This window comes from Plasmodium coatneyi, chromosome 2 (assembly GCF_001680005.1).
Source record: "Plasmodium coatneyi strain Hackeri chromosome 2, complete sequence".
Lineage (NCBI taxonomy): Eukaryota > Apicomplexa > Aconoidasida > Haemosporida > Plasmodiidae > Plasmodium > Plasmodium coatneyi.
In genome coordinates, this window is record NC_033557.1 from 567260 (window position 1) to 587395 (window position 20136).

Here is a 20136-nt window from a genome sequence, read left to right on the forward strand (position 1 = left end):
AGTAGCACTTGTATGCATAGAAGGGCAAAAGCCCAACACGGGGAAGAAGAAATAGTCCCCCTGGAGTGAGCCTTCCTTGTAGGAAAGATGACAGTGATGTTTGTTCCTTGCTGGGCAAGGGCAGGGGTATGAGTAGAGCTTCCCAATTAGCGTAGACAACAAGTTAAGACGCACCTCCGTTTGGTTGCATCAGCATTGCAAGTATTCCACTAAGCCATGTAGCACTGCTCACATGAAAGCAATCTCTTAAAAAAAGAAAAAAAGTTACGCTGGAAAGCGCTCACACGGAAGGTGAATAAAAAGGGGTGATGCATACATTTATATATTTTTTTTTTTTTTCGAAGCGCAGGAGAACAGATGAGTTGTCACGCAGGTCTATGTGTGTAATCGTGCATGTGTTTTACAGTTGCATGCTTGTGCTTGTCCACTTTTCGAAGCGTGTGTGCTTATTCTCCCCGCTGCGGGAAGTTAAAGGGATTTTGCCCCATCGGGGGGAAAGCATGCAATTGTGTAGAAATTGTAAGTAAAGATGAAGTATGTGTTGTGCCTGCTGCACGTGATTGTTCTGTGCATTTATAGGAAGGAGCATGATGGTGAGTTGTGTGATGGTCTTGTGTGCAGTTCCCTCTCGGTAGGGAGCGGAGGGGGGCGTCTCACAAAGGAGGGGCAGCAGACGACTCACTCGAGGATGCTATACGAGTTGATGAGAAGAAAAAGGAGGGGAGCAGGTCGACGGAGACGCAACAATCGTAGTGCTAAACGGCGCAACAGACGACGTAACAAACGGCTAGCAAAGCAACGGAAGGCACGATGCAGAAAGGCAAAGAAAGAACAAAGGAGAAGGAAAAGGCAGAGGAAGAGAGCCGATCGGAAGAGGAAAAGAAAGGAGAAAAAAAGAAGAAGACAAGAAAGGAAGGAAAAGAAAAAACAAAGGAAAAGACAAATGAAGGAACAGAAGGAGAAAGAAGCTGAGGGACCAAGTGACGGCTTGGAGATGAATACAATTCATGATGGGGACGACGGTGTGGTAGGACAAGCAGGGCCCCCTCTCGCCGAGGAAAGTTACACTGACGGGGTGAGTTCACATGACGCAGCAGAAGAAGGTGCATCTTCAGCAGTAGGGCGTGGAGCAATGCAGGTAGGAAGTCACCCACCTGGAAGAACTGGAGGGCCGATTGACCCATTTGGGTCCTACCCTTCCTCACTGCATGATGACAGTATAGACGACTCTAGCCATCCCAAACAAGCTGGCGTAAGCACTGCTTTGGTGGGAGGCAGCCCGTACGAAGCCGACTTGGGAACAAACGTGAAGGTGATCCATTTGGAAAAGCTAAAAAGTGAACCCAAGGGGGAGCTCATAAATAAAATTAGAGGAATTTTAAATACGCTGGAGTGAAGACAGACGCAGCGGCGTAACCGTCGTGTGCGAAACGTCCAGGGAGATTTTTTCCCCTAAACCTGCCCATTTGTTATTTCGGCGAATGGCCTCACACTGGTCTGTCTGTCGGTCGTTTGTTTGTCGTTGCTTATTTTTTTCGTTTTCTTTTTTTGTTTTTTTTTTCTTTTGTTCACCCAACTGTACAAAACGAAAGAGGAATGAACTCCCATTTTTCGCTTTCATCCCCGGCACGTGGCAACCATGTAGCAGCGCAGCAGCATGGGTGTTTTTTTTTTAATTTTTTGAAAATGCCAAGGGGAATATACAAAAAGAGGGAGGGGTTTCCTTCGCCCCCTTGGCGTCCATTTTGGCGATGGCCCCGCTGCAGGTGGGAAGATGTAATTTTGCGAACATGTACCTGTAGATGTTTTTCCTCATAAAAAGTTCTAATCGACATTCCTACGTTGTGAGGGTTGACCTTTTGTCAGATGACCGTTCAGTTGACTCGGAAAGGAGGTGCCTTTTTTTTCCTTTTCCCGCGTTTTTTTTTTTTTTTTTTTTTTTTTTCCTGTGCGGATTATTCTCCCCATGTAGGGCGGAGTCGCCCCGGTGGGGTATACTGCCACTTAGCGGCAACAACAACAGAAAAAAAAAATAAATAAAATATAAAAATAATAATAATACGTATTTGGTATAGCATTGGCTAATGTACGGATTCTCCGCAAATGCCAAGTGGCTACTTGGTAAGTAAAAAAAAAAAAAAAAAAAACTACAACTAATTCATGCATCGGAGGAGGAATCGAAAAAGGGGGAGAAAAATTCACGTGGCAGATTTATCCAACCGGTGAGTGGGTCTGCGGATGTATGCAAGGGCGTCTTCGTTTTCTCACTTTTTAAGTGTTGCGTGGGGCAGCTCAAACGTGACAGGAAGGGAGACGGACGATTCTGGCGGCGTAGAAAATTTATCTAAGCAGAACAGGCACAATGGATGACAAGCGGAAGCATCACAAGAAGAAGAAGGTGGGGAAGAAAGCCAAGAGGAAGAAAATAAGCAAAGGAGGAAAGCACGGCACAAAGAACAATGAAGTGAAGAAGTTCCATAAGGCATTCGCCTTCAGTGGAGGTATTCGAAGTGCCCACCGGAGGAAGCAACACCAATTCGAGTTAGAGGAAAAAAAGTTAAGGGTGCCAAGGAATTTTAAAGAATGCAGTAAAAGTAGCCCACTTATAGTGGCTATACAAGGTCCGAAAGGGGTTGGTAAAACGACTCTTTTGAAAAGTCTTATTAAGCACTACGTTGGGGTGTCAATCAATGAAGTGCGAGGACCTATATCGATTATAACGAAGGCGTTGAAAAGGTACACCTTCATAGAAGTAGATGACAACATTCTAAGCATGATAGATGTAGCGAAAGTTGCAGATTTGTGTCTGCTGGTTATCGATGGAAGCTACGGTCTTGAACTCGAGACCCTTGAATTTGTAAGTATATTGAATACCCATGGATTGCCAAAGGTTATAGGGGTAGTTACCCACTTGGACAAATTTAAGGACAGTAAGAGCATCCGGAAGAGGAAGAAAAAATTGAATAAAAGATTTAGTGAAGAGATGGTGGAGGGGGCAAAAATATTTTTCTTCAGTGGAATTCAAAGTGGCAGATACAACAAAACGGAGGTTCGAAATTTTTGTAAATTCGTTTCTTCGGTTAAGAGACCACAGATCTCGTGGAGGGAGCAACATGGGTACGTTTTGGGTCTTCGCTTAGATGTGGATGAATTCGCAACGGAGGAGGAAGATACAGACAAGCGAATTGACTCCTTTCTCTCCAAGTGCGATGAGCAAATTTGCATCCACGTGGAGGGGTTCGTTTATGGGTCCAAAATTTTCAACAACCAAGTCATGCACATCCCTAACATTGGGGATGTCCCCGTCAGGGACATTCAAATCCTGCAGGATCCTTTTCTCACGGATGAGCAGAAGAAGAACCCAAACGTCTATGCTCCTATGGCGGATGTTGGGAATGTGGCCTTCGACTTCGATAACATGTTTATACACATACCGAAGAGCAAGGTGAACTTCACCCCGGGGGAGGCGCTCCTTGGGGGGGACACAGAAAAATCGGATGGGGGAATACACAATGATATACCTGATGAGAGTGGTGAAGAAAGTGAAGAAGGAAGTAGCCCTAGGGGGGATGATCCTTCTGCCAATCGGGACGACGAAAGATACATGACGGAGGGCATACGCATGATTCGGGCACTGCAAACGTCCAAGTATGCACTTTGCAACAACGCTGGTGCGGATGACGAGCCGCTACTCTTCGACGAGCAGGAGGATGTGCACCGAAGGAAGGCCCCCTCCAATGTGTTCATAAGCGAACGGCAAAAGAAGAAGAAGCAGGCAGAGAAGTACGTCAACGAGAAGGTGAAGGAGTATACGGAACTGGAGCCGATTCTGTTTGGAAAGAGGGATGCGGAGGACGATTACCACTATGCGGATGGGGTGACTCTTTCGGCCAGCGGGGGGGAAGACAGCAACCATGAAAAGGACAACAAAGAAGAGGATGCTAACTCCTCTGATGAAGACGAGGAAGAAGAAAGTGAAGATGATGATGACGATGACGACGAAGAAGAAGACGTCGAAGCAGACGAAGAGGAAGACGCTGAAATTGACGAAGAGGATGAGGAAGATGAAGGGGACGACCTGGATGGGAACTTCCCTAACAGAGGGGAGCACCAGCTAGCGCAGGAGCTGGCCTTCGACAATAAGGCAAGCCTGGAAGCGTTCATTTATGACGCACGCTACATCCACAGGAAGAATAATCACCTGTATTTTAAGGGGGATATCCTGGTGTTGATGCGGCGGGAGGGGGACTACTTACACGGGGAAGAAGACTTTAATAGTATTCTCAGTATAGACTCTGTGAAGGAAGAGAAGGCACATCAACTATACAGCTACATGCATGAGGAGAACTACTTTCTAGACGAGGTGGACTCCTTCAAATGGATAACAGATGAGGTGTTCGTTTTTAACAACCTGACAGTTTCGCTGGGGGATGTGGCGGATGAAGCTCTGGTGGAGCAGTTCTTCTCTCGGTACGGGAGTCTATACGAGGGTTGCTTTGGGTTGACAGAAGATGCAGGGAGTGGAGAAGAGGGGGACATAGTCAGTGGGGAGGAGGAAAACGAAGAGGGGGATGACAAAGTTGGGCAGGATGACGTCACCGATGGAGGGGACCCCCCTATGGTTGGCGAAGAGGAGGGGAAGGCCTCCCTGAAGAAGGCCAAGGCAGAACGGGAACAGCAGAAGGAAAGGTACCAAGAGACGGAGGGCATCGGTGTGTTAAGCAGCAACACATACGGCTCGTCAGTAAACATCGGTGAATACATAAAAGTGGTATTCAAAATAGAGAGGAAAAAATTAGCAGTAATGAAAAAGGGCATAATAATATGTGGAGGTTTACAAACGTATGAGGAGAAGGAATCGATGATTCACTGCCGAGTGAAGAAACACCGGTGGTTTCCAAAAGTGTTAAGGTCCAACGATCCAATGATTATCTCGATAGGGTGGAGGAGATACCAGAGCATCCCCATTTATTCTATAAACGAAAGAAACAACGTCAGAATAAGATTTTTAAAGTATACAACAGAGCACATGCATTGTAATTGCACCTTTTACGGACCAGTGGCAGGTGCGAATAATGGAATATTAGCCATTGCCAACTACAAGAAGGTGCCCTACTACCGCATCTGCCTAAACGGAGTAACGTTAGAAACGAATGCAAATATAAAAATAATGAAAAAACTCAAACTGATTGGAGAGCCGTATAAAATTTTTAAAAACACAGCGTTTGTAAGGAATATGTTTAACTCCGACTTGGAGGTGAGCAAATTTATTAACTGTCCTGTGGTGACTCCAAGTGGGATCAAAGGGTTAATAAAAAGCAAGCTCACCGAGAACGGAAACTGCAGATGTACCTTCGCAGATAAAATTCGAATCAGCGACATCGTCATTTTAAAGCTGTATGTAAATGTGAAGATTAAAAAATTTTTTACTTACGACGTGGAGAATAAACTGAGGTCCATAAATGAGCTGAGGTACATCTACAACATGTATGTTAACCACAAGAGCAACTACAGGAGTGTACCCTTTCGCCATTTCTACCATTCGAAAATACACATTAATCCAAAGCTGCTGAAGGAACTTCCTTACAAATCCAAGCCAAAACTGTTCAGTAAAATGAGCAACGAGGAAGAGTCAAAAAAACAAAAAGAGAAAAAAGACGACCAGATTAACTTCCGCGCATTGGAAAACCCCAAGTTAGCTTCTCGGTGGTACCAAATGCTGCACACCATTAAAAAAAATATTGTTGACAAGAGAAGGGAAAAGGCAAAACTGTCCTACCATAACAAGATGAAGAAGGCCCTCATGGTGGAGGAAGCCAAACACACGGTCGTCAAGCAGCGCAAGAAGATGTCCTACCGCAAGGGCAAGGCACGTTCCCACGCGTGAAAAAAGGGAGTAGCGTTTTCGTGCAGACATGCCCAATTCGTTTGAACTGCTCCGCATTTTTACGCGCTACTTTTTTTTCCCATGTTTTTATTTTCCCATTTTTTCGTCCATGCGTGAACTTCGCGTGAACATCGCGTGAACATCGCGTGAACCGCACTGAACCGCGTCTGCGTTTGTAACACTTTTGGCACTGCCAGGTGGATCCTCCACCCCCTGTGGAAAGCACAACTTTTGCACAGTGGTAACGTGCGAGGAGGTGAAAGCACTAACTCAGTGCAGCTCCTTGGAGGGGCAAACTGGAATATGACCACACGTCAAGCAGACTACCTCCATACTGCAGTGGACATGGCACATTCTTTTAGACCAAGGTGGATGTATCCCATCGGCGTGTATAGTTCTTCCCATCCACTGCCGACTGGCTGTCCCATGAGCAGCGAAATATGAAAAGGCTGTATTTCTTTCCCCCGAATGGAACGGTAAAATGTACACGTCAACCGCGCAGCGCGCAAACGGAATTGACTTAACGAACAAATCCGCGCATATATCCCAAGGGGTTAAGCATGCATATGGTCCTGCATAATCGCACCCCCTGTGTTGTGTTGTGATGCAAAAAAAAAAAAAAAAAAAAAAAAAACGTTTCACGGGGAGAAACAGGTCATCCATTTCGGATAATTCACCGTAAGCATTTAGGCTAACTTTACACATCCCTGCCGAAAGGTGACATGCAAAAATTACGCTCCGTGAATTGAAAAAACAAATGAACGCCCAAGCGTATGCACATGGAAAAAGGGAAGTTCTGCGGCGTAGTGACAAGTGAGTCGAATCTCATGCACAATTCCGAATTAAGCAGCAATACGAAATAGGAACCAGAGCGAATGATTAATTCCTTCGATAACACTATCCAAAGGCAGGTGAAAAAAGTGAATTTTTTTTTTTTTTTTTTTCTCCCCCTAGGAAAACTCTTTCCTTTGCGAAATTGTATGACCGTCCTTCAATTGCACACATTCACAAGGGGGGGAAAGGACACCATCGGCATATAAACACAACGCACACGCAGAGCATACAAAAAAAAAGCTCCTTCGTCTTGCACATGCCGTTGCCAAGTTTGCGCGCCTCTTTGTATGAACATGTGCGGCAAGAAGAACAAACATGTTGCGTAGCTATTATACCGCCGTATGTCGTGTAGCTATTGTTTGATTTCCTGCTGCCCATTCTATAAACACCTCGACGCAGTAGTCAGCCAACCCATCCTTCCCAATTGAGATCGCCGCATAGCCACCATGGCACACTACCTATCCAATTTAAACAGCAGTGACAAATATGACGCGGGCCCAAACTACCACTCCAACAAGGTTTTCAATTCAAAGTTGGTTCTGTTAGGTACTGAACTGAACGTGTTTACTGTGTATGCTTACAGTGTGTGTGTGCAAGTGGTGGAGGGGCTGACTCAAGGAAACTCAACCACACCCCTTAAAAATACTCCTCACGAGTGGCACATAAACGAAAGACGAACCTTCCCCCTTTTTTTTTTTTCGCTCGCTTTCCCACGTCTGCAGGAGACACGTCGGTAGGGAAATCCTGCATCGTCGTGAGATTTGCCAAGAATGAATTTTATGAGTACCAGGAGTCGACCATTGGTGGTAAGTCCGGATAAGTCGCATTCTTCATGGGGTGGATTACCGAAGAAGCATGTTTTTTTTTTTACCTGAACGGGTCATACACTTTACATGTAACAAAGATGGAATGCACTTCGCTGTTTCCCTCTCCTCGTAACATTCATTCGACATGCCAACATGTTTCTTTCCCTTTGTTTCCCACGAAGCTGCCTTTATGACTCAACTGATCGACATAGGCGAGTGCACCATAAAGTTTGAAATTTGGGACACCGCAGGGTAAGGAAGGAAAAAACGAAAGGGAGAGATGACCCAAAGGGTGACAGAACTAATACACTTTTACCACCCTTCACCCTCCCCTCCTAACAGGCAAGAAAGATACAGAAGCTTGGCCCCAATGTATTATCGGTAAGGCACACTTTACATGTAGCTGTGCATGCGTGGGGAAAAATATGTGCATCATTCTAATACCTTAACAACCCTTCCCCTTTTGTGTATGGTTAAACATATGCGCATTATGAGAATGTCCCAATTTGTGCCTCCCCATTTCGCTTTCAAACGTTTTAGGGGCGCGTCAGCAGCCGTTATCGTGTACGACATAACGAACAAGAAGTCGTTTGAAGGCGCCAAGGGCTGGATCCACGAGCTGAAGTCAGTTCACTCCAATGACATCATCATAGGTGAGTGGGCCGCTAAGTGGTGCCTCTGCGCTATGCGTTAAATCACATTTTCCCTTTTTTTACTTCATTCCTTGCTTTCACTCCCCCTTATCAACTCAGCCCTCGCCGGCAACAAAAAGGACTTGGAAAAAAACCGCGTGGTGGACAGAGAAGTAACCACGAAAAGAGCAAAACTCCCACTTTCGCGTGAAGGGTTCATGCAAAAGGAGCCGTTTGGGCCAAAAGTTTATGAACAAGTCAGGTGATGTACAACATTTTTCAGTATATTTTTTTTTTTTTTTTTTTTTTTTTTTAGCTAGCTGAGTCTTTCGCCAACAGCAACAACATTCTGTTCATCGAGACGTCTGCTAAAACGGGACAGAACGTGAACGAGTTGTTTTTGAGGATAGGTAATTCGGAGAAAACGCAATTCGGCATTTGACCTTTACGTACCGATGTAAAAGAATACAGTTTGTGATTTTTTCTATGGCCTTCTCGACCTTTCGACAAATGTGTGCCCGCTGCCCACTTCCCCGCAGCTAAGAAGTTGCCCCTGCAGAAGGAGCAGGACAAGTTCTCGGGAATTCAGGTTTGGCCAGACGAGAGGAACATACGTGCATTATTGCGCTTTGCGCGGTTGCACTTGCATACGTGTGTACAGCTTAATCAGCCATTTGTGCCCCTTCCCCTTCACAGATTAACAACACCGAAGAAGCAAAGAAAAAGTGCTGCTAACGGGAGCTCGAATGAACTTTCCCGCCAGTTTTGTTTGTTCCCTTCGCAGTTCCTTCCCCCAGTCCCGCGGCAGAAAAGAAAAAAAGAAAAAAAGTAAGAAAAGTCACACAGGATGATCTCATTCAAGCATCAAAAGTAACCGCCATTTGGCAGTTTTTTTTTATTTTTTCTCGCATGTGTATCTTCTGTAGGCGTCCCTTGGTGCAGTGCAGCGCCTATGCGTGATGCATTAGGGTAGAGTTATAGCCAATGTGCACGCAGGTGTACTTGCCGTGATGAACATAGAGGGATGGCGGGAAGAAACTTATATTTTTGAAGGCGCCTTTTTATTTTCAACTCTTACAATAATTAATTTGGATTCCCCTCCATATTCTATTAAGTGATTTCTCCTTAATTTATGCTGCATCAACATCCTCCTCGCCTCCTGTAAACGCAGCACCTTTGCACGACATTGTTTTGTTTCTTTATTTGTTCATTTGTTTATGTTAGCTTTTTGTTCATCTGCGCTGTTACGCACATATGTATGTGCGCTAGTATTTCTTCTTCTTTTTTTTTTTTTTTGTGTGTTTACTTTTTCACCATTATGGAGCAGTTTCCATTGCCCATAAAATAACGTCGACAAGTAGGGAACGCAAGCGTGCCTGTGTCCCTCTCCCCAAACCGATCATCTTTACAGTTTTGTTACCTTCTCGCTGCTGATTTGATTGAGCTGTGATTAGGCCACGCATCAGCATGAACAACAGCAGCAACGTCAACGTGAACATGGAAGGGTGTGTTTCTTCCTTTTGAAAGGGGTACAACACACCTTGTATGCCCGCTTCGCCTGCTTATCATTCAACTTGCGTCACATTTGAAGGTCATTTTTTTTTTTTTTTTTTTTTTTTCTGTCCTCTTACCACTCTTCGTGATTGTTTTGTTTTGCCCCATTGTGTAATACCAAAATGATGGTTAAATAAAAAATACTGGAAGAGTAATGCGCCAAGTGTATAGAACCCACTACAAGTGAGGAGATCGCTGTCCGATGAAGAAGAACGTCCTACCAACTAATTAAAAAATGAGACAACATTTTGTTTTCCAGACTGGTTAGGACTTGTCCCAGTGGCAATCATCCCCAGTGGAAGTGGCCATGTCGAGGAGTGAAAAATAAAAAGAATCGATTAAAGCGGCTTGTATGGCCTGACATTGTTTAGTTTTTCCTCCCTTTTGTTGGCCGCACGGTCTATGCGAATTGGCGCGTTAAAAAATGAAGGACGCCTCGTTCAGCGTTTGTCTGGTGACTCGCCTCCTTGCCCGCTTCTCCCCGTGGTGGATTTTAATTAACTATTTGCTTACCCTGCAAGGGTGCTTCCCCCACGTTGTGTGCAGGAAAGACGCACCAACATGTGCGAATGTTAGGAGGGTTCACCGTGTGAGGATATTTCATACTCATCCTGGAGGGGAAGTTGCCTCTTCCATGAACGACGTCAAAGGTAGTGTTCCGATATTCGCTACGAAACGGGGGAAGGCGAATGTCATGCAGTTTATTGTTACCAATTGGACGGGTACCAAACGGGGTCGTGCTTACAGAGTGCGTTTCTTTACACCTGATCGGGTGCAGGGAAATCTTTCTCAGAAGGGGGAAAACAAAAATGAGTACGATAAAAGGGGACAATTGCACGCAACAGAGGAGGGCGAAAATATGAGCAGTGCTAGTGCAACCCCGCAGGAGAAGGAGAACCCCCACCTGTTGGAGACAATCACAAAGACAGACGACCACAATACACACGATACAAACAATACACACAATACAGATGAATACAGAAGATATGAGAAGTCGCTGAAAAAGAGAAACGTTCACGCCATTTTACTCTGCGGAGGGATCGGAAAGAGAACAAAGTTGGCCAGTCCGAAGCAGTTCCTCATGTTGAACGATATCCCCCTCTTCCTCTATTCATTTAATCTGTTCGTAAAGTGTAATATGGTTAAGTCGATCAGTCTTGTGTGCGACCCGAATTATTTCCACGACGTTATAGGAAGCATTAACACATTTAACGCTTCTCTTTTACGGAGGAAGCATCAGAAGGGGTTCCTGCGTGAGGGTCATTCGAAGAATGTGCTGACCTCGTCGGATGTACAACCTGAGGGGGATACCATCCAAGCTATACAATTTTTAAAAACGAATAAGTATATAATATACGACAATGAGAAGGGGAAATGCATCACCAATTTGGATGAGCTACTCAGTGATGTTATGGCAAAGAAGAGGCAACACCTTGGGGGGGTGAACAAGGAAGCATGCAGAACCACAACTAATAGGAAATGTGTTCGTGGGAAGGTGATAAATAGTATTGACGAGGTGAAGCCAAGTGATATTGACTCGAATCGGTATAAACTTATACGGCTGCAGGGGGGCGGCCCAGAGAGGGTGGACTCCCTTTTGAATGGGCTTCGAGGGCTGGACTTGTCCTTGCAAAACGGGGAGTACATCTGCCAGTTGTTAAGGGGGCACGCCGCAGCGACAGATGCAAATCGTGTGCATGGTGGGCACCGCGCGCGTAATGCATACCTGTCACACATCCTGGTGCACGACGGGGCACGGCCCTTCCTGTCTGAGCTGGACTTCTTCAACCTGATTTACATGGCCACGATTGGGAAGAATACCATTTTGGGAACGCACGCCACGGATTCTGTTAAGCGGATAGGCAGTGAGGACCAAGGGGAAGATTGCCCCAGGGTGAAAACCAACGTGGATAGGGAATTCATATTTTTGGCGCATACTCCGCAGATATTTAGCAGCGAAGTGTTGCTACAAGTGTGTGCCAAGTTACCATTAACGGGAAGAGGGGAAGTCCAACAAAGCAGCATAACCTTCACCGATACATCCTCCCTATTTCAACACTTTACAAAAAAAAAAATATTCGCTTTGCAGGCAAGGTTCCCAAACTTCAAAGTGACGACCCCGACAGATGTCCTCCTTGCCATTATTCTTATGGGACACCTTTTTAAAAGTTCGCATGCCGACGTAGACATGCGGATGTTTAAACAGGCGTTTGTGAATTCTCCTTCGAGTTACATTCCTTCCAACCTGCTGAACGATCATTTTTTTTACGACTCCCTGGGGGGGAAGCAGCGAATCCTGTACAAACACTTTTACTACAAGTGAGGCCGGTAGGCCAAGCGTGCAATACGAAAATGCCTTTGCAAGGGAGGCAGCTTTGTTAGGGTGTATATTGCGTGTGCCTTTGCGTTTGCTTCATTCTTTCACGGGGGGATCTCCCCAGACCATATTCCCCGTTAACCTTTTCATCTTTTTTTATTTTCATTCCCCCCTACTCCGTTTTGGTAATTCCGTATCGAACTTTTCTTTCCAGCGATTTGCACACCGTGGGCGAGCATATGTGTATGCACTTGCACGCGTTGGAAAAAAAAAAAAAAAAAAAAAATTATATATTTATTTTATTTTTTCGCTTTTCCGTAATAACTGCTCTGTTGAGTCCCCTTCGTGGAAATTTTTTCAATCTGACATAAAGACGTCTGGTCAATTTCTCCCATATTATGATCGTTCGCATTCTTTCCCAATAAGGGAAGAGCATCCGTTTGGATTTCCCCATTTACGCTGAGCGCATTAGTGAAGGAAAAATTTAACCCAACTGAGTGCACACTTTTGCCAGTGTTCGCTACTCGGTTGCTTCCCAGTTGATCACGCCCCCCTTTTTTTGTTACTCCTCAAGGGGGTGGCGCTACTAAGAAGGAACGAAAAGGATTGCCCCCCGTCTACCCCTTTGGAGAATACCCCTCGTAAGGCGGAGGGCGCACTACGTGTAGCCATACATGCTATGCCTAAGTGTAACGATACTTAGTGTGGTTATTCACCCAGCTTGCTGCTCCCCCTCCCATGTATACCCAGTCAGGCTAAAATGAACAGGAAAGCCCCCAACATGATCCGAAGCAGCAACGCGAGAAGCAAACGGAACGAACTGAACGAGGAGCAGAAGCTCGAAATAAAGGAAGCCTTCGATTTATTCGACACGAACGGCACGGGTATGAGGATGCATTTTTCCTCGACGGAAGGACTAGCATTTGTTTCTTCCCCCAGGTGGCCGATACAGGGTGACCACTACAACGTGACGCACACTTATTTGCATGTCCCCACAGGAAGAATCGACGCCAAGGAGCTGAAGGTTGCCATGCGGGCCCTGGGATTCGAACCCAAAAAGGAAGACGTAATGAGAAAATGCGACAAAAAAAAAAAAAAATAATAAATAAGACACAAACAGCGATATCAGATAGTCAGTCAAGTTGCACGCGTTGTGTAGGTGCACTGACGTTGGGGCACACAGTTCCGCATGCACGTGCCGCCTTTGAAAGTGCACCCCACCACTTCCCCCCCCTGCAGATTCGTAAAATAATCTCCGACGTTGACCAGGACGGGTCGGGCACCATCGACTTCAATGACTTCCTCGACATCATGACGATCAAAATGGTTCGCACGGAGGGTTGCAAAGGAGTGTCACTCCTGAGAGGAAGCGCGTAGCCTTACCAATCTCCTTTTTTTTTTGTACTCCTGCCCGTTTGGGCTGTCGTTAGACCCATTTAACCCCCCTGCACAAATGCTGCACACCCTTATATTGTTATCACCCCAGAGTGAGCGAGACCCTAAGGAGGAAATCCTCAAGGCCTTCCGCCTCTTCGACGACGACGAAACTGGAAAAATATCCTTCAAGGTAGGGTGATCTTTTCTAACGTATTGGCACATTACCTTCCCATTTGGCTATATACGTACTTTTTTTTTTTTTTTTTTTCGCCACGTCATTTTATCAACTTCCCCCTTTTTTGCACCGTGCAGAATTTGAAGCGAGTGGCGAAGGAACTCGGAGAAAACATAACTGACGAGGAAATCCAGGAGGTGCGAATTTTACATAAATGCAGAGACGTTCCTTCGTGTGCGATTAGGAAGAGATTGACTCGATTTGGTTCACCTCTGTCTTGCACATAATAACTTACTTTATGTCCTTCCCCCCTTTCCTGCGTCTTTCGACAGATGATTGATGAAGCCGACCGAGACGGAGACGGAGAAATTAACGAGGAGGAATTTATGCGCATCATGAAGAAGACGAACTTGTTCTAGGGGAAGCGTGTCTTACACGAACGGTTGCCTACCCGTGCAGAAGGACCTTTCACCAGTTTGCCCCGTTCGTGCTGTCACCGCTCCAACTTGAGCTTGATTTGATCCGTCAGCGCCACTCTCCTTTTTTTCTTCTTAAATGGCTTCTTCCTTGGCTGCGAAAGGGGGCCAGGGCATTTCTCCTCCATGTAGTCGATGCGCTCCTCCAATGTGTCTAATAGCAACTCATCGAAAATACGAAAGTTTAGAAAAATGTTTTTCACAATTTTGAGCTGATCCGGATTGAGTTCGCTTATGGAGACTTGAATGCAGAGGGAGAAGTCCAGAAAGAGGTTAACGTGTCTCACTTGTAGGAATGCATAGGCCCACAAAACCTTAACGATGATATCAGGTCTGTCTTTGGAAAACACGTAATCCATGCTCTGCAGTTTGAACCGTACGTATGGGATGAGCAGAATGAGGAGTTCTTTCACCAGTTCCCTCTTGCGGTTCATTTTCGCTAATGCGTAGATTAGCTTGTATAGCATGACATTGGATAGGGAGTTCACGTCGAACTGGGGGGTGCCCTGGCTATCTCCATTGCTAACCGTTGAGCTTGTTATTTTTTTCCTGTTCGCTTTCCTCACCGGGGGGAAATTATCCCCGTTATGGCGTCCCCGCTTGGCAAAGCTGTGTATATACACAGGCTTTCCATCCGCGCCTTGCACACCGGCATGGTTGATAAGCTTCCTCTCCAGGTGTCTTAAATGACCATTTGTTCGAATGACACTGGAGAGGAGGTAATCCAGAATTATATTCAATGCGTCTTCGCTCCTCTCCCTCTCAAAATTGAGGACAGAAAAATTGTAAAAAAGTTCGACCAAATTGTAAAATGTGAAAGAGCGGAACAACTGATTTGTGTGCAGGTGAATTAACATCCGCTCTATCGCATTTATATCCCTCAGCTCAACAAACTTTTGGAAAAAAAAACAAAAATATTTTTCTTCATACGTAAGCACAGAAGTTATAATTTTCGTCATAGCTTCTTTGTACAAGGATGAAGTCAGCTTCACCCTACATGAGTTCTTTACCTCGTTGTCTGTGTGTTTGCTCTTTTTATTTCGAATAAGGTAATTGAGGAACAGAGTGCAGTCCTGCACACTAAACTGGGTGATCGAGCTGCTCTGGATTATTCTTAGTATCTTTTCATTGTTGTGCGCATTTTCTTTGTCTGTTATTTCTTCGTGAAAGATGGATGCACGGTAGGTGTTGCTGTTGCTTTTTTTGTTTTTTCTCCACGGGGGGGTGTTTTCTTTTTCCGCCCTGCTAGCAATTTGGGCGAAGCTTCTTGTGGGACGGCTAGCTGGCCGAGTCGCGGAGGGACGCAACGCAGGCCGGAGCAGACGAGTCGAATTGGTACCCATGGGGAGGGGGGGAAGTGCCCTGGTGAAGTTCAGCAGCTTTCCGACGTTAATTTATGATAGTTGTACGCTGTGGAGCTCCCCTCAATGGTTTTCCAACATGATAGGGAGGAGGAAAAAAAATATGACCCGTTCAGGTGAAAAAAAAAAAAAAAAAAAAAAAAAAAGGATATGAGAAAACACCGTTGTGATGTTATCACGTCAGCAAATCGCTGCCACAATTTTTTTCGCGTCCCCCCCCATCTGTTGTCCTTGCGACACACACCCTCCACAGAACAATAAAACCTGATTGGGTAGGGATGACCATGCGGGGTGTACACCTACTGGTGTGCCTCTGTCCCCCTGTGTAAAGGACGAACTGCTCAAAATGGGGGTTAAAATAAGAGTAGGCTCCTGGAACGTGTACAATGATAATATATGGCACTCCGTTCGCGAAGCGACAGGGAGTATAACTCCTAAGTGTTTTCAGAATGGTTCCCGACTGAGGTTTCTGAGGGAAAGGTTTTCGTGCACCCCCTTCGACATCATGTGCCTGCAGGTGGGGAAAGTCTCCCAAGGAGTTATTTCACCGGATGGGCAATTTTAACCCGTCAACCCCTCCCTCCAAGGGGATACCTTCATAGAAATCTTTGCAAAAATGAATGGTTACCCCCTTTGCAATTGCTTTCCCCCCTTAGGAGGTATCCCCAGTAATGATCTCAAGTCTGCAAAAAGAATTTGCTCATAACAACTTTACCTTGGTAGCGCCCCCGCAAAGTACCCTCACACCCAACAGCAACAACTGCTGCGTCTTATTCGAGTAATGTTTCGTCGAAGGAGTACACTGCTCGTTTAAATTCAGCAACGATGATTGAAGCGTACCTTCTGGGGGAGCCATCCTATTCATTCCTGTTTCCCTCTTTTATCCCTAATTAGTAAAAAATTCAAACTGGTTGCCAAAAAATACTTTAATCTCAGCGAGGCCGTGTCAACCCATCTGGTGGGTTACGCTCACCAGGGGAAAAGTGACGTAAGTGCACTCGATGGGGAAGGAAAAAAGAACAAGGAAAAAACGCATAATCCGTAGGAACAAAAATAACAGAGAAATTGCTCCCTTTTTTTATCACCAGATCGAAGATGCATTCATCAAGGAGCTCCGAGTGAGGAACAGTATGGCCACGATGCTTATCCTGGAGCTTCCCCAAGTAGGAGTGGAAAAAAATTTAGACATAGAGTAATTCTTTATCCATCCCTTCTATGTGCATTGCATTTCTTTCATCCTTTCCTATTCAACCCCCCCTGCATACACACATACCACCTGGAAGACAAAAATCCTTTTAACTGTTTGTAACTGTCACCTACACTGGAACCCAGCATATGCCGACGTGAAGGTGTTCCACGCTTTCCTCATTGTTAAGGAGCTTTTCCAGTTTGTGCGTTCTGCTCTGGAGTCTTTTCCCTTTGTCCCTCTGCTGCTGGTGGGGGATTTCAACTCCACCCCCGGTTTGGTAAGCGTTGCGTTGTTCTCCACCGCAACCTGGTGAGGCACAAACTACGCTTAACAAACTGCTCCCAGCAAAGTGTGCTATGTAAACCTTTTCTCAGAATACTCAAGGAACCCCCTCGGACGGCCAACTCAGCGGAGTATACGAGTAATAATCCCCCACCAAAAAAAAAAAAAAAAAAAAAAAAAATCCTAATTGGAATCCGGGATGAACGCCATAGTCAATTCGCACCTCTCCCCCAAACTGCAGGCTTCTAACCACGGGAAGACTGTCCATGAAGCATCCCCACCATCCGGTAAGGCCCACCCTGGCGTAGCAACCCCACAAGGGCATTGTGTCGGTGCTATATTAACGTGCTACTGAACATGCAATCATTATTTGCTAGGGAATATTCCCCCACACACACCACCACCACCCAGGCGCAGCTTCGGAAAGATGAAGCCTTCCTAAAGTACCCAGAACTCCGCGTAGATCCGTTCCAAAGTGCCTTTAAGGAGGTAAAAGTCTAAGTCAGAGCAATCACGTGGGAAAAGAACAAAACATGTTAATTCATTTCCAGCCATAGTGGATAAATTCCTTCTGTCCTTTTGTCCAACAGGTCAACGGAGCCGAACCCGCATTCACGAACAAAACGACAACGTTCTCTGGGTGTATAGATTTTATTTTTTTTAAAGGGCTTATCCCCCTGTCGGCCCAAACTGTTCCTGGAGACCTGGGGTAAGGATACACTGCTCATTCGAACAGTCTCTGCATATCATTAGCAGTTCACCTAATGGACTCTGTCCCTCTTTCAGTGTGCCCATCCGCATTTGCACGGTTATCTCACTGAACCATTTTCTCCTCCCCCCCTTGAAACAGAAAAAGTGAAGTATTCCCCAATGGGAAAATACCCTCGGATCATCTCCTCCTGGTGTCTGAATTTTTCCTCGTTTAAGTGGTGTTCATACCAAGTGGTGGGAGTCTTTCCCGCTTGAGCTGCTCACCGACTTGTGCTAACCACCTCCCGATTTGGCAGCATGGTACGACGTAACCAAAGTGGAAGGAGACCATCTTCTTTCTCCCAATTCAATGAAAGAATGGACGGTTCGTACTTTCCTTTCGCTGTAACCCCCCCTTTGAGTGCAATTAAAAAATAAAAAAATAAAACGCAAAATGTGATAACTCTCGCTCAACGACGTGAGTTTATTTCCGCCTATAAGGTATGCACTGTTTGCTCTTTAAAGGTATATACATTTTTTTTTTTTTTTTTTTTTTTGCAAATGGGCAATTTTGTCTGCTTGATCGAACTCACAAACATGTTGTGCTCTCTATGGAACATCAGATGGAGCCAACTTGCTCGATAGTTCTCACATGTGGGAGGAGCATTTTCTTTTGCAGTTGGGTTGCCTCCTCGTTGGGGTTGCTCAATTGAATCCTTTTGTACCGAAAGGGGAAAGGATTACACGTATCACTCGTCATTTTTTGTGTTTCCCCTTTTGTTTCAACGGACATCCATTCAAAGGTAAACACACCGCGGCCAGGTAGGGAGTAGTCGCCTCCTCCTCTATGGCTTGCTAAACAACGTAGGGGAGTCTTCCACCTCCTCCCATGGGTGCACGTTCGTTTTGTTCCCTCTGCAACAGTGGACCTGTGCTGCGCTGTAGGAAATAGCAAAAGGGGGAAACTAAGTTACGTGCCTACTCACGAAGGTCCCCTCTTCGCACTTAGCACAGGTGAGTATGACGCACAACAGGAGGCAAAAAAAAAAAAAAAAATAAATAATAAAATAGCTAGCTGCATATGAACCGTTCAGGTGAAAAAAAAAAAAAAAAAATACATGAAATGTACATGTGCGTATTTTTTTTTTTTGAACTTCGGTGCTCCCCTTCATTGGTAGGGCTAATACCCCAAGTGTCGCTTCACACAACGGTTGAAGAAACCGCAAAAAGTGCCTCCTTAACATGCGTTGCTTTCACTTGCCCGTTCGGCCTTTTCCGCCCCCATTGATATTTTGTGGATTGTGGCGACTATCTGTGAAAGATCTTAAAAAGTGCGTGCACATGATGAAGGGACGGCCTGCGGTATACCTGTGAAAATCACACTCCTTTGGGTTATACAAAACGACTTGCGAAGAACATCGTCAGGCAAAAAAAAAAAAAAAAAAAAAAAAAAAAAAAAAAACACACAAAGCACAAAACAGAAGGGCAAAGGACTCACAATCCTTTTGAGCGCGACAAACTAGAGCGGCAGCTAATGGCCCCTCAAGAATTACCCAAACTGCTGCGCAGTAGTAGGGATTCCCCCACTTAGCGTGCCCCAAAGAACTATCAGAGGAAGAAGTGGCTACTCAAACGACCTCGTGTAGTTCATTTGGTGATTCACATGAGACGTGAGAAGAAAACAACTCTTGCGCTTTCCCGTTATTAACGGCTTCTTCTGCACTTCCGAGGGGGAACTACGCCCTAGGGAGCATCAACCAAGCGAAGACCGACATGTACAGGAGGTACATATGGAACAGCCTCTTCCGGGACGTGAACTTCCGGCTGAAGAAGCTTTACCACTCCTTTTACTACGCCCAGAGCCACATAAAGTATGTGATGCTTTTTCTGTTCCCCGGAGTGATATGGTCCACTAGGTACAGGGCGGACACCAAGTTGGGTTACTACATCTACATAAATGAGGAGAAGCTCTACCCGGATAAGATGATCGAGGAGGGGTCCACCAGTGACGGGGTGAGCACCTGGACTGACAGCGCCAGTCTTCTGGACTACCTTTACGCCAAATATTTTCACATGTATAATAAAGTGACAAAGAAGAAGTGGAAGAATGGGACGAAGTTTTACCTGGACGACGGGGTAACCGTTGCTGACGTGAAGAAGTTGTTATACTCAGAGGAGGAAAAGATTCCGAAGAATTTGAAGTTTGGGTGCCGGGGACGGATGATGGAAGATACAGACAACCTGGCTATGGCCGTCCGGGCGTTTTGCAAAAGGGACCCCAAGATTTTCATCTGGGAGGACGAGCACGCCGCGTACGTCTGACGTGGTTGCCTCGGAAGAAGTGGTGTCAGTCATGTCAGTGGTGTCACGTGAATTGAGTCACTCTCCCCCCGTGCACCAGAAAAGTGCACCCCGCATAACGGAAAATCCATCCACATGTGCGTTGCAACCAGCTGCTCCCAACATGAGCAGCCTCTCTAACAATAACTACTTATCCATTAAAAAAGAGGGGAAAAAAAATTAAAAAAAAAGTTTTTTTTTTCTCCAAAATTTAAA

At 45.6% G+C, this 20136-nt stretch overlaps 8 protein-coding genes across 8 annotated transcripts; 7 read left to right on the forward strand and 1 right to left on the reverse strand.

Moving 5' to 3' along the window:
- Window positions 1–529: 529 nt before the first annotated feature.
- Window positions 530–1396, forward strand: PCOAH_00003280 (Uncharacterized protein; the record flags this gene model as incomplete). Its single annotated transcript, XM_020057143.1, has 1 exon — window positions 530–1396. The coding sequence occupies one exon, from the start codon at window positions 530–532 to the stop codon at window positions 1394–1396; it is 867 nt and encodes a 288-aa protein (XP_019912679.1).
- A 966-nt stretch (window positions 1397–2362) lies between these two features.
- On the forward strand, window positions 2363–5887 carry PCOAH_00003290 (Uncharacterized protein; the record flags this gene model as incomplete). The annotated part of the gene is made up of 1 exon (XM_020057144.1): window positions 2363–5887. One exon carries the CDS (start codon window positions 2363–2365, stop codon window positions 5885–5887), a length of 3525 nt encoding a protein of 1174 aa, XP_019912727.1.
- Window positions 5888–7167: 1280 nt separating this feature from the next.
- PCOAH_00003300 (Rab5c GTPase) lies at window positions 7168–8894 on the forward strand (the record flags this gene model as incomplete). The annotated part of the gene is made up of 9 exons (XM_020057145.1): window positions 7168–7267; window positions 7444–7527; window positions 7710–7779; window positions 7870–7908; window positions 8068–8180; window positions 8280–8332; window positions 8476–8569; window positions 8699–8748; window positions 8856–8894. 9 exons carry the CDS (start codon window positions 7168–7170, stop codon window positions 8892–8894), a joined length of 642 nt encoding a protein of 213 aa, XP_019912745.1.
- A 1453-nt stretch (window positions 8895–10347) lies between these two features.
- On the forward strand, window positions 10348–12036 carry PCOAH_00003310 (Uncharacterized protein; the record flags this gene model as incomplete). Its single annotated transcript, XM_020057146.1, has 1 exon — window positions 10348–12036. One exon carries the CDS (start codon window positions 10348–10350, stop codon window positions 12034–12036), a length of 1689 nt encoding a protein of 562 aa, XP_019912763.1.
- A 754-nt stretch (window positions 12037–12790) lies between these two features.
- On the forward strand, window positions 12791–14001 carry PCOAH_00003320 (Centrin; the record flags this gene model as incomplete). Its single annotated transcript, XM_020057147.1, has 6 exons — window positions 12791–12914; window positions 13029–13096; window positions 13270–13356; window positions 13517–13597; window positions 13720–13779; window positions 13915–14001. The coding sequence occupies 6 exons, from the start codon at window positions 12791–12793 to the stop codon at window positions 13999–14001; spliced, it is 507 nt and encodes a 168-aa protein (XP_019912703.1).
- A 74-nt stretch (window positions 14002–14075) lies between these two features.
- PCOAH_00003330 (Uncharacterized protein) lies at window positions 14076–15401 on the reverse strand (the record flags this gene model as incomplete). The annotated part of the gene is made up of 1 exon (XM_020057148.1): window positions 14076–15401. One exon carries the CDS (start codon window positions 15399–15401, stop codon window positions 14076–14078), a length of 1326 nt encoding a protein of 441 aa, XP_019912621.1.
- Window positions 15402–15765: 364 nt separating this feature from the next.
- Window positions 15766–17816, forward strand: PCOAH_00003340 (Endonuclease; the record flags this gene model as incomplete). The annotated part of the gene is made up of 10 exons (XM_020057149.1): window positions 15766–15936; window positions 16076–16197; window positions 16314–16407; window positions 16508–16582; window positions 16703–16885; window positions 16983–17029; window positions 17132–17177; window positions 17302–17379; window positions 17481–17599; window positions 17741–17816. 10 exons carry the CDS (start codon window positions 15766–15768, stop codon window positions 17814–17816), a joined length of 1011 nt encoding a protein of 336 aa, XP_019912650.1.
- Window positions 17817–19353: 1537 nt separating this feature from the next.
- PCOAH_00003350 (Uncharacterized protein) lies at window positions 19354–19902 on the forward strand (the record flags this gene model as incomplete). The annotated part of the gene is made up of 1 exon (XM_020057150.1): window positions 19354–19902. The coding sequence occupies one exon, from the start codon at window positions 19354–19356 to the stop codon at window positions 19900–19902; it is 549 nt and encodes a 182-aa protein (XP_019912672.1).
- Between the last annotated feature and the right edge of the window lie 234 nt (window positions 19903–20136).